This window comes from Paramacrobiotus metropolitanus, unplaced genomic scaffold (assembly GCF_019649055.1).
Source record: "Paramacrobiotus metropolitanus isolate TYO unplaced genomic scaffold, Prichtersi_v1.0 Parri_scaffold0000065, whole genome shotgun sequence".
NCBI lineage: Eukaryota > Metazoa > Tardigrada > Eutardigrada > Parachela > Macrobiotidae > Paramacrobiotus > Paramacrobiotus metropolitanus.
The window spans coordinates 210,650-224,684 of NW_026570285.1; the positions used below are offsets into that span (position 1 = coordinate 210,650).

A 14,035-nucleotide genomic window follows, 5' to 3' on the forward strand; every position below is an offset into this window, starting at 1 on the left:
GGTGTCCCCGATAATCACGTCCACTTCACCACGATTCGCTTTCTGCCGCATCGCGTAATGGGCGCGATTCACTCGACGCGAGGCCATTGTGGCAACGATCACATTAGAATCTGAGAATTCCCAGCAGACAGTTGATTTGATTAGATACAAAAATTATGGAAGAAATTTAATTCCATACGCGTACACATACACCAGCGGTCCGAATCTAGAATGACTGGCATTTCATTATTAGCAGCATGGAACGTTTTCCAACCGGCCGGAACGCCAGAATACCAAAGATGGCGGCATTTTTTCCTCACATCAATCACACACCAATGAAAGCTGACCGTGAGCAGTAAAGCCCCTTTCCAATCAGGAACACAAACATAACAGCCGAAATCTTTGGTTTCGGAAAGACAGCTGTGCTTAAACTTGATGCAGAATAGTATTACGTCCATCCAGCTAGCTGTTGCCAACAAGAAAACAAGGGCAAACTGCCAATCTGCTGCCGCAATTGCGCATGCAGAAAATGCTCATCCCTTAATTCCAGTATACCAGGAAAATGCACGTTTGTGTGCATTGGTAAAAGTGCTGCAGTTTTTCTAAGCTTTAAATGAAAGTGTGCATGTAAATGGTCGGAGATTCAGGAAAAAATTTGTAACGCGGCTTTTTTACACAACGTTTCATTTCGGATTTTGCAAATAAAATTGCCACGGGTGAATTTAGTACTTTGCCTGTATTCCTTTAACATTTGGTCGTTAATTTATAAAATACGAATAACACGTACCTGTATAACTGCCCTTGTCATTTTCTTCATGTGAAGACGTACCAACTTTATCTTACTATCATTTATATATGCCAGTGATCTTTTTTGTGTGTTAGTTTAGTTTATGAATGATGGCTAGTAAAACAGCAACATGCTCAACGGTTCTAACTTCTACGATGTGGCACGTTACTTCGGTAGCCATTTCCTACAAAGCGAGAACTACGAATCGTTACGCTCTCGATCTTCCTATACACCGCTCATGATGAGCGGAATCCAGATTCCAGATGTATTTCTGTGCAGGAAGTAAATCCCGGATGACCAGTGTGAAAGCGACAAAACAATCTTACCTTCGCAAATCGATCAATGCAATTTTGCACGTGAAAAACGTTCCTAATAACCTGGTGATATCCACTGTGTTAACATGTTAAATATGACATTTGCGGAGTTGCTTCGCGGTAGTGTTCGAGATTGTTCTTGTTACTGGAAGACCACGCGTTCCGCAATGAAGAAAGGGAGCAAGATTAAGCCGAAAGCTTCGTGCATCACATGTCCACTTATAGACATTCCTAGTTCATCATGTGCCACACATGTGCGTGTACAGGAACGTCTCCTTACGCCATGTTCGCCTACAACTGCCAGCCGTTGTTTTGACAGTTGCGTGCATTCCCGTAAACAACGCTATCGGCCCGGCGCGTGTTTTGTCCAGCAAAAGCAGGCGCATCCGCTCATCGTAAACTGCACGCAGATATCGGGAATATATTATGATGGATGCGCGCGTACCGGCAGTTTATTTGGCCGGCAGTTAACCTCCAGCTGATCGGGTATCGAGCGGATATACTGGGCGCACACAAGTCTCCCTGGAGTCAGCAAAATACATTGTAGCGTGTGTTTTCCCTCCGTTTCCTGTTGACATTAATTTTCTCCGACCTTTAACGCAACCAGCCAACCCACCATTCCCGGCGTCCTGACGCGTAAGCAAAAGCCGCTGAGAAATGTACGGAAACACTGACATCTGGATGCTGTGTGTTTGAATTGTGCATCCTGTGTTATGTTCTCCCATCACAAAAGCCGGTGCGATGTGTACGCAGTACCGGCAACACGGTACGTCGATATACAACGGCCTCTCGCTCAGATTAAAGTAATCCGCCTTAATCTGCCCCGCTCTGTCTTCCATCTGCCGGTATTGCCAGGATTGATTAATAGGCTCGCCGATTACAATTACCTGTGTTGTATATCTGTGAGCCCAGCAGCGCGATACACGGAAGGCAGCTGAAAAAGATGTTACCACTGTCGCAGCTGTGGCAGCGCTCACAGCATTTCTCCATTTTCTAATATGGACGCGGTAAAGATGTCTTTATGGACTGTGGCATGATTAAACAATGTGCAGCGCGAGCGCTCTCCTGTTCTACCTGATATTAATTTATTTCCACGGACCGACGGCGTGTTCTGGCCTGAATCTGACGGTGTGCTCGGTGATTGAATCGGGGAATGATATGCTGGTGTATAACTATCAGCGGGCGGCTGCCGCTATTGACCTGGCCATTGAGTATGCCAACGAGGTGATCTTACCTGCTGATCTCCGCTTGATTCTGCGGTATAAAAACGGGGGAACGGTGTGCGGCGCCAACAATGTGGCGGTACGGCGGGCCTTGGAGTGGATGAAAGAGGATGTCCAGTGTCATGTGTACATTGGCCCAGGTAAACGCTGCCCACGTTCGGATTACGCAGACAATACCGCCTTTTCAGTATTACAGATATTTATAGCACGTAGAAACAATGCACTCAACATCGAACATTTCTTTAGTGCGTAATACAACTTTGCCCGAGGCTTTCTCAGTTTTTTTAAAAATAATTTAAATGCTCTTTTTTAAAAATAATTTTAATTTTTTAAATAATTTAAATAATTTTTAATAATTTAAATGTTAACGAAACAGCAATTACTGCTGTTTCGCTATTTTGAGCAGGATTTATGTAGCTGCATTATTACTGAAAATAAATATGCCTGCCTTTTTACCGGTTGTTTTTTTAACTGATCTATGCACACATATCCTGAGCATTGATGTTACTGGAAAATGTTTGTTACAGTATGTTTGTCTTTTTATCGGCTTTTTTGGCCTTGTTTTTCGAATCAGCAGTTTTTGCATCGGCGATTAGTATCATCAACGTAATCATCAGGAGAATTAAATATAGCACATCCAGCATCCAACAGAATTGACGCAGTTAATAGCGCGTGGCTGGCTGGTTTCTCCAGCGAACGTGATTACCGTTGTCATACTTCATTACACCATCGACATCACCGGGGATTTCCTCACGATTACTGTTTATTTGCCGATTGCACATTAATCAGTCCTATTTCCTGTACCGTCCAAACTGTGCGCGAATTCTCATGATGCTTTGGCCGTAGGTTGTGACCGTGCCGTGGCCGATCTGTACAGCATCGCCACCTACCAGAACATCCCCATCATAGGCGTACCCGCCGGCAACGTGGTGGGCATCACGAAACTGGCCCGCCAGCAACTGCCGCTCCTCATTCGCACCGCATACTCCTTCACGGACATCTCCCGCCTGCTCATCACCTTCCTGGACTTCTTCAACTACACCCACACCGCCGCCCTGGTGGACGAGTCCAACAGTTTCTTTGCGGAGATGGGCGACATGGTCAGTTTGCAGTTCCGCACTGTCCGGTCGGATCTGCACGCGCGGACGAAATTCGAATCGTTTAAGAGCGACGAGACGACGACGGATGGCTACGCGGCGCTGCTGCGGGCGGCCAGTTTGTCGTCGCGGGTGGTACTGCTGTTCGGGAATGCGTCGGTGGTCCGGCAGATCATGGTATATCCCAAACGATCTGTTTTCTACCCGATATATTGGCTAGACGCTTCCGTTGTATTGTACGGGGGTATCTATTGCAACATAATGATTGATTTTTCAGCTAACCGCCCGCAAGCTGAGCATGACTACCGGTGATTACGTAAGTGCACAGTTTATGTATGGACGTATTGATTTAAGGGAATGTAGCACACCAATAAGTTTAGCATAAATTTTAATGTACCTCCTTTCCACAAATTTCAATTTTACTAATGTCATTGTCTCCAGTCACGCATAAATTAAGTTTTAATGTCATGTGCATAACGTATCGATTAATTTCCTGTTATTTGTTCGGTATCTATCCCTCGCGTGTAAAGCGTTCTCTTCTGTAAATGCTTCCCGTCGGATAAATTCAAAGTTTTCAAATTAAAAGAGCCGGAAATATTATGTAGAATGACAGAATGCACTTTACAATAAGTATAAGCGTCAAGGCTGTATTTTCAATAATAATTAGCTGTTTTACGATGCTTCTTCAATATGTTTAGCATAACACAGTAGACCAGTCTGTCAATACAGCCCTAAGGCAACCGTTTTACTGTAAAACCACATGATTAAAATTGTATTAGTACCGAGTCTATATTGACAATGGTGGTGATCCGTTGTGTGTACATGGAATGTCAACAGTGACAAGAGGAAGACGTCCTATATTATTGACACTAACCGGCGCGCACGCATAATCACAGGTCTACATCGCCGTGGAGCTCTTCAAAAGCAATTTCTGGGGGGACTTTACGTGGAAATTTGATGATGCCATGGACCGAGTGGGTTTATTAATTCCCCTTTGATCCACTTTCTACCAATTAGAATTTGCCGGTGTTGTGCCATTTTGATAATATTTTTCTCCAGGAAAGCCAGCTAGCCTACCGATCCCTGGCCATCATCGGCCTGTACGAGGAGACCAATCTGGAGTTTGCGGAGTTTGAAAGACAAGTCCGCCAGCGCGCACGCGTGAATTACCACTATAATTACGGTGCATTCGAGCAGGTGCATTAATCCAAAGCTGCTTATTGACCAGGCAAATACGGGATGTTGCTCTTTCTTTCGCAGATCGATCCGGTTGTTGTCAGTTTCTACGACTCCTTCATTTTATACGCCACCGTGGCCGGTCGTATCTATCAGCAAGGCGGGAATCTGACCGATGGCCTGGCGGTGGCCAATGCCATGAAGAACGTCTCCATACCCAGTCCGTTAAAATACAACATCAATATTAATCCCAACGGGGATCGGTCGCGGCCCTGCGCGATTAAGGATCTCAGCCGGGAGACGGAAAAGTTTGAGGTAGACGATCGAAGTAATTTCGATCTTCATTACTAAGTAGCGGAATTAATCCATAGTATTGAGGTGGTAATGTATTTGGCACATTTAAAACTACCGCAATTTGCGTCACACAGAGCAATTAGATAATCGCTCGATAACAAGTGACCCGATATGTTGTGTATTTTGAGTGGATTTGCAGACGATTCTGCGGATTGATTATCTGAGTAAGGAGGAAGTGTGGTATGGGAATTTCACGTGGCCTGGTCGAACGGGACTGCCGCCTGATGTGCCACGGTGCGGATTTGATGGCAAGGCAGCCGTTTGTCAAGAAGGTGTGGCTTTCCATCCACCTGCTTCCTAATCTGGGCAACTGCTTCCATTGGGATAACATTAGTTGTTCTGTTACAGTGGTTGTTTTGCCAAGCGGTGCAGTTGCCGGTATCGTTATAGCCTGTACCGTATTCTTCGGTTTAGTTATCGGCGGATTCGTCTTCGTCGTACGGTAAATACATAACTGCGAAAAAAAGGTTTCCTGGCTACAAAATCCGATTATTTTGTATCCCGTGTGCAGAAAGCATCAAGCCGAATACGATCCGTATTGGTGGCGGATCCGTACCAGCGACGTGCGTATCTTCGACGCCAACCATCCCAGCGTGTCGCACGCTAGCTTAAAGGTTAAGCGTAATTTGTTAGCACTTTGTGCGGTGTAAGTTACCGTGTATCTGTAATTAGAAGGAACATTCCACGAGTATCAATTTGTCGACAACGAAGACGGTGAAAACCGTCATGACCCAGCGCGCCTATGGTGTACCGGCGTCCTACAACGGCAATGTGATCTCCCTCACTGAGCTTCCAAAGAAAATGTACAAACCAACCAGTGCCTTAATACAGGAAATGAATCAGGTTGGTGACCTTGTATACACAGGAGAATGAGGAAGCGTTTTTCGGTGAAAATCCACCAGGGATCGATTACACTTTAGTTTATTAAACGCCAGTTTTGGCCTACATTCAAAATAAATCATCCAGGAAAGCGAATACCGTAGTTGCGTTACAAAATAATTATTTTGTTATTGGGTGGAATTTATTTTCATACTAGGTTAGATTTATTCGTATCATACATATTACGCAGATCGGAAATCGAAACGTACATACAGTATCTTAGCGTTACTGATATCGTTATTCACCATCACGGAGAAGCTGCTCGCAATACGAAGGGACTATAACCTGTCTGTTATGTAATACGATTACATCGCTAATCGCCTTGATAACTTTTTCCAACAGGTGCGCTTGTTGTCGCATCAGAATCTCCACCGTGTCGTCGGTATCTGTCTGGATGAGCAGAGCTTTTGCGAATACATAGCCGGTGAGCTGTGCACCAAAGGAACACTGGAGGATGTCTTGGAGGATGAGCATATTAAGCTCGATTGGTCTTTCAAGAATTCTCTTGTCAAAGACATCACAGAAGTAAGCAACTTAAAGCGATGTAACGTATCGATTGCACCGCTTATGCGCACAATCCTTCCAAAACGTTTTCCCTAATTTCTTTTGACTGCATTTTCCAAAGCATTCATTCACAAGGGATGCGAAGCCTTTCTTAAGATCATACTATTTTTTCCCCATAAATGTTTCAAAATATGAAACTTAGAAACAAATTTACCCGGTATTAATTAATTTTACTGTGAAAAATACGGAACTTGCGGTACCGTAAAGTTCTAAAGTTAGATAATATATTTATCCAAACCAGGGAATGAATTACCTTCACTCCTCTCAAGTTGTCTCCCATGGCCGGCTGACCTCACACGCCTGCGTCATCGACAGCCGGTTTATGGTGAAAATAACGGACTACGGCCTGACGGCCTTCATCGACTCCAAGACACTCCTTCCGCCCAACAGCAGCGAGGAGACACGGGATTATCGGGAATTACTGTGGCGCGCACCGGAACTCCTGCGGCAAGTTATGCCGGTGCGCGGCACACAGGTAATAGGCGTCCTAAGCCCTTTATCTGCTTTATTACGTTTACTAGTCGGAGAATAACTTCCTCACCCTCTTTGCAGAAAGGTACACAAGGACGGGACCTGTCGGAAACATTTTTCCAGTAAATCAGCCATCCCTTTGTAGGCGATGTGTACAGCTACGCCATCATCCTGCAGCAGATCATTCTACGCAGTAATCCCTTCTCCAGCGGAATTTCCGAGAATCACTCGCTGATTGAGATGTCGTTTTCGGACAAGGATATTGTCATGGAGGTGCGGCTGTCACCGTAATAAACCCCTGATTATTGTCACAACTTTAATCCCGTAATGCGTTATGTAAAGGTCAAGCAAGGCAATATCCCTCCGTTCCGGCCCAACGTACCCAAATCCGCGTGCTCCAGCGAGATTTATCAGTTGATGGAGCACTGTTGGGCGGAGCGGCCCATTGAGCGGCCGCAGTTTAATAAAGTCCGCGATTTAGTCAAGAAGACTATCGGCGGCGGGAGTGAGAATATCGTGGAACATCTGCTCAACCGGATGGAACAGTATGCGAATAATTTGGAGGCGCAGGTGGCGGAGAAGACGCAGCAGTTTATGGAGGAGAAACGCCGATCGGAAGAGCTCCTCAGTCAACTGCTACCCAAGTATGTTTATCCGGTGATGCTGATAGAATTTTTACGTAGGACGATGGTAATGAGTATTTCGTGCAGGAGTGTCGCAGCAGCGCTGACCAAAGGCGAGAGCATCGGTCCCGAGTCTTTTGAGAGCGTCACCATATACTTCAGCGATATTGTCGAGTTTACTACATTGTCGGCAGCCATTTCGCCGATGGACGTGGTTACATTGTTGAATAGCCTGTACACGTTGTTCGACGGGATTCTGGAGCATTTTGACGTGTATAAAGTGGAGACCATCGGTGATGCCTACATGGTACGCAGTCCCTACGAAAGCAAAAGTATATCGGATGAAAAACACTTTTTGCACCTTAAAGCTGTGATATAACAAATTAGCATTTTGAGGTGACGAAAAAAATTTATGAATTAGATGTCTGTTCAAAACTAAACCGAATAATCAATTCACCGGGATTTCTCAAAGTCATGAGCATTTTTGTCGAAGAAAACAGCTCTACAAGCCGACAGCCACTAGACTACGACATTAGTGTACTGCAAAGCTTTAGCAGTCGGGAAAGAGTGCACGTTTTCAAAACGCCAGAAAAATCTCTCATTATTCATCGTACAAACATTCAAAACGTCGTTTTGAATGTTTGTGCGATGAATAATGAGAGATTTTTCTGGCTCTGGTAAAGCGAATAAATCAACCGACCTCTACTTTTTTTACTACTCTTGTTGTTTTATGTGGCTTCCATGAATTTTGGAAGGTTTCTGTAGAGTCAGATTACGGTCGCACGCAACGGTTGAGTGACCTTATGCGCCATCATACAGATGAACTTAAGCGGCCTACAGGTTTAACGTTCCCGTAGGTAGCTAGCGGCCTCCCGATCCGCAATGGTAACCGGCACGCCAGCGAGATCGCCAATGTCTCCCTACGGATCCGAGCGGATATTAGCAACTTCACCATAACCAGCCGGCCCCAGGAGAAATTACGCATCCGTATTGGCATGCACTCAGGTAGGCAGATTAACCTTTCCCTTATTACTGACCATGGCATGCACCCGGAACTCTTGAAGGCTCCTGTGTGGCGGGGATCGTCGGATTAAAAATGCCGCGGTATTGTCTGTAAGTAACCTTTACTAGGAAAATTCTGGTTGCTGTTAATCATGTTATAAACCGGGTTGTTTGCTGAGTCAGATTTGGAGATACAGTTAATACGGCGTCCCGGATGGAGTCGACCGGCGAACGTAAGCAACACCCTTAACAATTGTGGTATCTGAATTTGTTAATCATGCGCGTGTGCTGCTACCATTCACAATATTTAACGATGGTTATTTTCCATTATCGCAATTGTTCATTTCGTAGCGATGAAAATTCAGATTTCGGAAGAGTGCAATCGTCTCTTAATGAGCGTCGGAGGTTTCCTGACCACGGAACGGGGTCAAATAATCGTTAAGGTATTAACAGTTGCAAACTCTAGATTATCTGCAAAACTGCATGAATAGTAGAATACGCCATCAATTGAATACGCAGGTTATCCAAAATAAAGAAAAAGAGTAACTGCTTTACGTTAATTTTTTTATTAACAATTTTGACGCTATTTTTGACGAAATTTTTAAATTCCTTACAAAATTTTCCGAATTCCTACAAAATTTTACTTGTAGGAATTTCGTACTTGTTTCTAAACATTTACCTCTTTTAAAACTTTTACTAAATTATACTTATTTATTAGATTAACTTAGATTACGGATTTCGTTCTTTGCGTTTTGCAGGGGAAGGGTACATTAGTAACTTACTGGCTGCTGGACAATGTGAAACGTGATCGACTACAGTCCTTTACCTCCCGAGACAGGCTGTACTCGACGACATCCGAAGTTGCCCATTCGACCACATCCGCGGAAGCGAAAAAATAACTGTGATTCTACATATACATATTGCAATTATTCTATTATTTTAACGTTGCATTACTGGGTGGACCGTTAGCCGTGTGGCACACGTTTGACTTCCATATTTTTTAGAATGAGCGATTATGATTATTGATTACGGTGCATTACTGTCGACTGTCAAAACGCTGGTTATCACATGCACCGGCACTGCTATAAAAATCCGCTTGAGGAAATATCGATGACTTTAAGATTTCTGTGCTTTTGCAAATGCTCTTGTAAAAGTACGTATCTACGGTTGGAACAGCAAAAGACGTATCATTACAGCAAGATAACAGACGTACCAGTCTTATATACACGTACAACATCTGTCCATCACGAAACACAGTTTGGAAAGAGTTTCTAAAAATTTTTACCTGAGGCAGCAGCAAGGTACTATTTTGCAGATCAAACTGTACATGTAATGTGCATTGTTGACACCAAACACCGCTCGATTTTTTACAGGTCTTAACATTCCAATTTCGTTTCACATTCTTGACTTAATTTTTCACATTTTAAGTTAGCAAACCAGTGCAATGGAGACGCAACCGTTGTAAATACGTTATATCGCATTCGTATTTAACAAGTTATTGGCATACCGTTTTTTTCGGTTTCTTTTCGAAATGTCTCATAAAGAACAGGAAAAGTCAGCCACAACAGATGAAACAAATTCTCCACCGACATCCGCTGGCAAGTACAAGTTGGGCGATGAAGGGTATCTGTAAGTCACCTGTCGGTTGGCCAAATAGTGCATACACTAACAATTTAAGGCGATGCCTTAACTACGTAGACTGGACTATCATGGTACCAGAGTGCCATATCCGTTGTACGAAAGTCTTCCCGTTGTGGAGCAATTCAAAGCGGATCCCAAGGATATTTGCATAGCCACATTCGCAAAAGCAGGTACAAATATAATATTATAATCACCCATGCGCGGCAACGAAAAAGCTGCTACTTCAAGTTTTTTAGCACCCGTGACACTCTGCTTGTTATAACTGGCTTGCGTGTGTTAGCGAATTTTTGCGCAATATGCGTTGTTTTACTCCTACACTACTCTTTACGCACAGCCGCTGTATTCTGGACTTGTGATCATAGGGACCAAATTCATGTCCGCTGTAGTTTGGATGATTATGCACGACGGTGATCCGGCTTCGCTGCTAAAGGGTGACAATCTAGACGGCAAAGTTCCGCATCTAGAGTTTGCCCTGTCGGGAATGCCAGCGGAAGCCATGCCGGCGTATTGGCTCAATCAACAAACGCCGCCGCGCATCTTCTTTACCCATCTGAGCTTCGAAGCGTTACCCGAGAGTATCAGAACGAAGGCAAAAGTTAGTAATCAGCCATCTACGTCAAGGGATACTTTCACAAGGTCGGCTAAGAGGAGATCAACGAGAAACGCTCATTTTGTGTAGATAATTTACGTGGCTCGGAATCCGAAGGATGTTATTGTCTCTACGAATTACTTCTCCCGCTCGCTGACATTTACCGGATGTAATCATACCATGGAGGAGACGGTCGAAACTTTCATCAACAATACATGTGCCCATGCGCCCTTCTTTGACAATATCGCGGGATATCGGCGTCACTTGTCCGAAATGCGCAATTTATTCTTCACGACGTACGAAGATATGCTACAAGTACGTGTTATACGCTAGAAAAGTCGCCAGTTGTATGACTTAATTAAATGTAAACTCCGTGGCCTTAAGGTATAGCACGCATAACTTTTAGAGGACCCTTAACGATGTCGAGCAAACGATCCATCAATGCGCATATAATTTTTAAACACAGCATCATAACTATCGTCATGTACACTATCTCGCAGCTCTATGTTATTCGATTTTGGGGAGGTTTGCACTTGCAGGATTTAGAAAGCGTCGTGAAAGATGTAGCTCGCTTTCTTGGCAAACAACTGGATGAAGCAAAGATAGCCAGCATTCTGCAGCACTGTTCGCTGGATAAAATGAAAAACAACAAGCTGACCAATCATTCCAATCTCCACAACGCAGGCCTGATGGATTTTAGCGTGTCACCATTTATGAGAAAAGGTTTAGATCTAGCAAGTTTACTGAGACAAGAGATTGTTCCTGAGGGCACAATTTCACCTACGGTTCTTGGCTTTTGCAGGAATTGTTGGTGATTGGAAAGACCACTTCACACCGGAACTCAACCAACAAGTAAATGAATGGATTGAACGTGAACAGCGCCGCCTCCGCCAAGACCTGCAGGGATTTTGTTTCCGCTATGATTAGACAAGTACTGTGTACAACGTACGTAGCTGTTTAACGACCGTCACAGTTTCTCTCTTTTCTTTGACGTGGTAAATCTTCGTTCAACATGCGACCAACTGAGCTTCCTGGTGGCTGTTTTCGGTTTGAATATTTGAAGATTTCGTCGTTTAAAAAGTGTGATTTGCGAGCTTGAGCAGATTGTTAAGCGCCGTAAAACAGAAAACCTTTTTAGAATTTTTTTGCATTCGGTGCCGGCTCATTGCAGACACAATTAACAAAGCTAAGAAAATAATTTCGCTTACCGTTATGGAAAGATTGTCATCAGCTTTACTGCGACGTAAGAACCTGTGTAAGGTACGCTGAAGACTCTTCCATAGAAACCCGCACACAGGAAGCTGCCTGTGTCGAACTGTGATCGTTCGAGCAATCACCCAGTAAAAGTACAAACGCCCGCGACGGGCCGCGAGTATTCCTTGCCGGGAGCCTAATGCCTTGGTTTAGTTCACACTACACATTACATACGGGTTACGGCTATGGAACAACTAGAAAAGGACGGAATAATGGAAGACAAATTCACGAATGGAATATTTTACTAAAATTCAACCGTACCAATCGCAGCAGTCAGTACCACTCTTAGTTAATGTCTCACCAGTGCACCCATCTTTCAAAATATGAAAAGCAACAGAAGCATAACGTAATCCGTATCATGTAAAAATAAATCAGTATCCCATATTACGCATAATAAGCAGTTATTGTAGATTTTACCACGTTAACGTAGAAATCATCGTTTGTGGCGAGTACTGCCGAGTGTCGACTTGCGATCGAACGGTGCATGAATGTCATTGCACCGAAGCACGGTGGTGATAGGCCCATTAGGAAGATGCACTTGTAACAATCCAAAAGAATACAGTGCGAAGTCGCCCATCAGCAGAGTCGCCGGGTATCGTTTCCACGAACCGTCTCCTCCAAAACTCATGACTGCCTCCGCCACGAATTCCTCCCCCTGGTCTGAAAAAAAACTTGAAGTACGGTCAGATGGTAGAACAACCGCTTGTACAGCCGTACATAACCACTCTTCAATTTCGGATGGGAAATTATACGGATCCCGATGAGAGTACCCACGCGTCTGGGCATGTGAATTTCACACTAATTCATACAAATAAGTCATAGAATTTGCTGCGACGTTTTTCGCACTCCGGACATATTTCAATATTTCACAATATACAGTACATCTGCGTATCGCACACCACGGACAGGATATTCTCCACTTTATTCCAATGACAAATCTCTTAAAAAATCGATTATTTGATAAAATATAATGTTTTTATACAAGCTTGTACACGAGATTCAGATATTTTCATACAGCAAATTATCAAGTCTCCTAATGTGGAACAATGCAAGGACTTCCGGGTGCCCGGTACGCGAATTCATAGTGTGGAAATGCCCGGAATACGAAAATACGAGTACGTCAAAGCAGTTTTATATTGATAAGAACACAATTTATTATTACATAAACAACGTGATATTCGTGAGTTTTTACGTTTTCGAAATCCTGCTGCATGCTTTTCCGACGTGTAATCTTCAGTGCGTATGAAGCCCCTCATTAATACGAATTCGCCATTTATAGGTGTACTGTTTCCATACCTATTGAACGGGCATACGGTTTGCCGATCTGACCTTCTGCGCACAACAGGTTCTGATTCTGGCGGAGGTAAATGCTGCCAAACGGGAAACGGCCACTGTTCTTGCGGCCAAATACAATGCTTAGCTCCTTTTCGGTGGTGCACGTATCTCGAACTTTTCCGCTGAATATATCGTCTCCAACCATAATATCCACCGTCGTAACGCTGCTATCACCGCGTCGCCGAACACAGCAGACCTTAGGTAACGGAGCACCTTCCGATTTGCGCATAACGTTCTTACACTTGGGTCCACAACCCCCGTTGCGTAGTGGAGAACCGCGCGATTTGCGTGCAAAACACTTGCACTTGGATTCACGAGAGTAATGAGTTTTTCATGGTTGTCAACGTGTGAGAGTTCAGTGGGAGGTGCACAACGTGACTCGATAAAAGAGGAAGAAGCGCAAGTCGCAAGATAAATGTGCTATCATTTACTGCGCAAGATCGCGGAAGACCAAACACGTGCTTATTGGCTCGTTCTAACATGCAGAAAGTCTGCAGACGGTTTTAACTTTTAACCGATGCGGAAGTGCTCTTGGGACTGGGCGGTCCACGTTGCGCGAGGCGGAATGTGGTTAGTGATCAGGCCAGAGGGCGCTCTAAGCGTTAAATGCGAAACTGCGCACGCTGAGCGGTGTGCCACGCGACCCTCACGACCGTGACAGATCACTGAGACCAGTGCTCAAGAAACCCACGAGAAAATGTGTTGCAAACGTAGCACTTTTAAGCCGTTGTACATATTCGTAATTCG

General features: G+C 44.3%; 3 protein-coding genes across 4 annotated transcripts; 2 read left to right on the plus strand and 1 right to left on the minus strand.

The window, feature by feature from the left end:
- The first annotated feature begins 1,851 nt into the window (after positions 1 to 1,851).
- Positions 1,852 to 9,541, plus strand: LOC129593984 (atrial natriuretic peptide receptor 1-like). Its single transcript, XM_055490524.1, has 21 exons — positions 1,852 to 2,443; positions 3,150 to 3,577; positions 3,678 to 3,716; positions 4,297 to 4,374; positions 4,460 to 4,597; positions 4,661 to 4,891; positions 5,070 to 5,202; positions 5,279 to 5,372; positions 5,442 to 5,544; positions 5,603 to 5,773; positions 6,152 to 6,334; positions 6,615 to 6,848; positions 6,926 to 6,929; positions 6,990 to 7,117; positions 7,187 to 7,488; positions 7,555 to 7,774; positions 8,325 to 8,472; positions 8,532 to 8,580; positions 8,653 to 8,702; positions 8,821 to 8,912; positions 9,228 to 9,541. The coding sequence occupies exons 1-21, from the start codon at positions 2,125 to 2,127 to the stop codon at positions 9,366 to 9,368; spliced, it is 3,285 nt and encodes a 1,094-aa protein (XP_055346499.1). The 5' UTR covers positions 1,852 to 2,124; the 3' UTR covers positions 9,369 to 9,541.
- A 273-nt stretch (positions 9,542 to 9,814) lies between these two features.
- Positions 9,815 to 11,880, plus strand: LOC129593978 (sulfotransferase 1B1-like). 2 transcript variants are annotated; one of them, XM_055490516.1, is made up of 6 exons: positions 9,815 to 10,098; positions 10,168 to 10,280; positions 10,473 to 10,705; positions 10,790 to 11,014; positions 11,239 to 11,422; positions 11,502 to 11,880. In XM_055490516.1, the coding sequence occupies exons 1-6, from the start codon at positions 10,001 to 10,003 to the stop codon at positions 11,624 to 11,626; spliced, it is 978 nt and encodes a 325-aa protein (XP_055346491.1). In that variant the 5' UTR covers positions 9,815 to 10,000; the 3' UTR covers positions 11,627 to 11,880. The 2 variants fall into 2 exon arrangements, with proteins under 2 accessions (XP_055346491.1, XP_055346493.1); XM_055490518.1 differs by having other exon boundaries at positions 10,497 to 10,705.
- A 385-nt stretch (positions 11,881 to 12,265) lies between these two features.
- Positions 12,266 to 13,716, minus strand: LOC129593983 (uncharacterized). Its single transcript, XM_055490523.1, has 2 exons — positions 13,250 to 13,716; positions 12,266 to 12,613 (listed from the first exon to the last, which is right to left on the minus strand). Exons 1-2 carry the CDS (start codon positions 13,515 to 13,517, stop codon positions 12,387 to 12,389), a joined length of 495 nt encoding a protein of 164 aa, XP_055346498.1. The 5' UTR covers positions 13,518 to 13,716; the 3' UTR covers positions 12,266 to 12,386.
- Between the last annotated feature and the right edge of the window lie 319 nt (positions 13,717 to 14,035).

Coding starts and splice junctions, on each gene's coding strand:
- LOC129593983 (XM_055490523.1), bottom strand. CDS start 13,517: ATGCGCAAATCGGAAGGTGCTCCGTTACCTAAGGTCTGCTGTGTTCGG. Junction 12,614..13,249: donor ACCGTATGCCCGTTCAATAG/GTATGGAAACAG, acceptor GTTTTTTTTCAG/ACCAGGGGGAGGAATTCGTG.
- LOC129593978 (XM_055490516.1), top strand. CDS start 10,001: ATGTCTCATAAAGAACAGGAAAAGTCAGCCACAACAGATGAAACAAAT. Junction 10,281..10,472: donor AGCCACATTCGCAAAAGCAG/GTACAAATATAA, acceptor TTGTGATCATAG/GGACCAAATTCATGTCCGCT. Junction 11,423..11,501: donor GTCACCATTTATGAGAAAAG/GTTTAGATCTAG, acceptor TGGCTTTTGCAG/GAATTGTTGGTGATTGGAAA.
- LOC129593984 (XM_055490524.1), top strand. CDS start 2,125: ATGTGCAGCGCGAGCGCTCTCCTGTTCTACCTGATATTAATTTATTTC. Junction 4,598..4,660: donor ATTACGGTGCATTCGAGCAG/GTGCATTAATCC, acceptor TTTCTTTCGCAG/ATCGATCCGGTTGTTGTCAG. Junction 4,892..5,069: donor GGGAGACGGAAAAGTTTGAG/GTAGACGATCGA, acceptor GTGGATTTGCAG/ACGATTCTGCGGATTGATTA.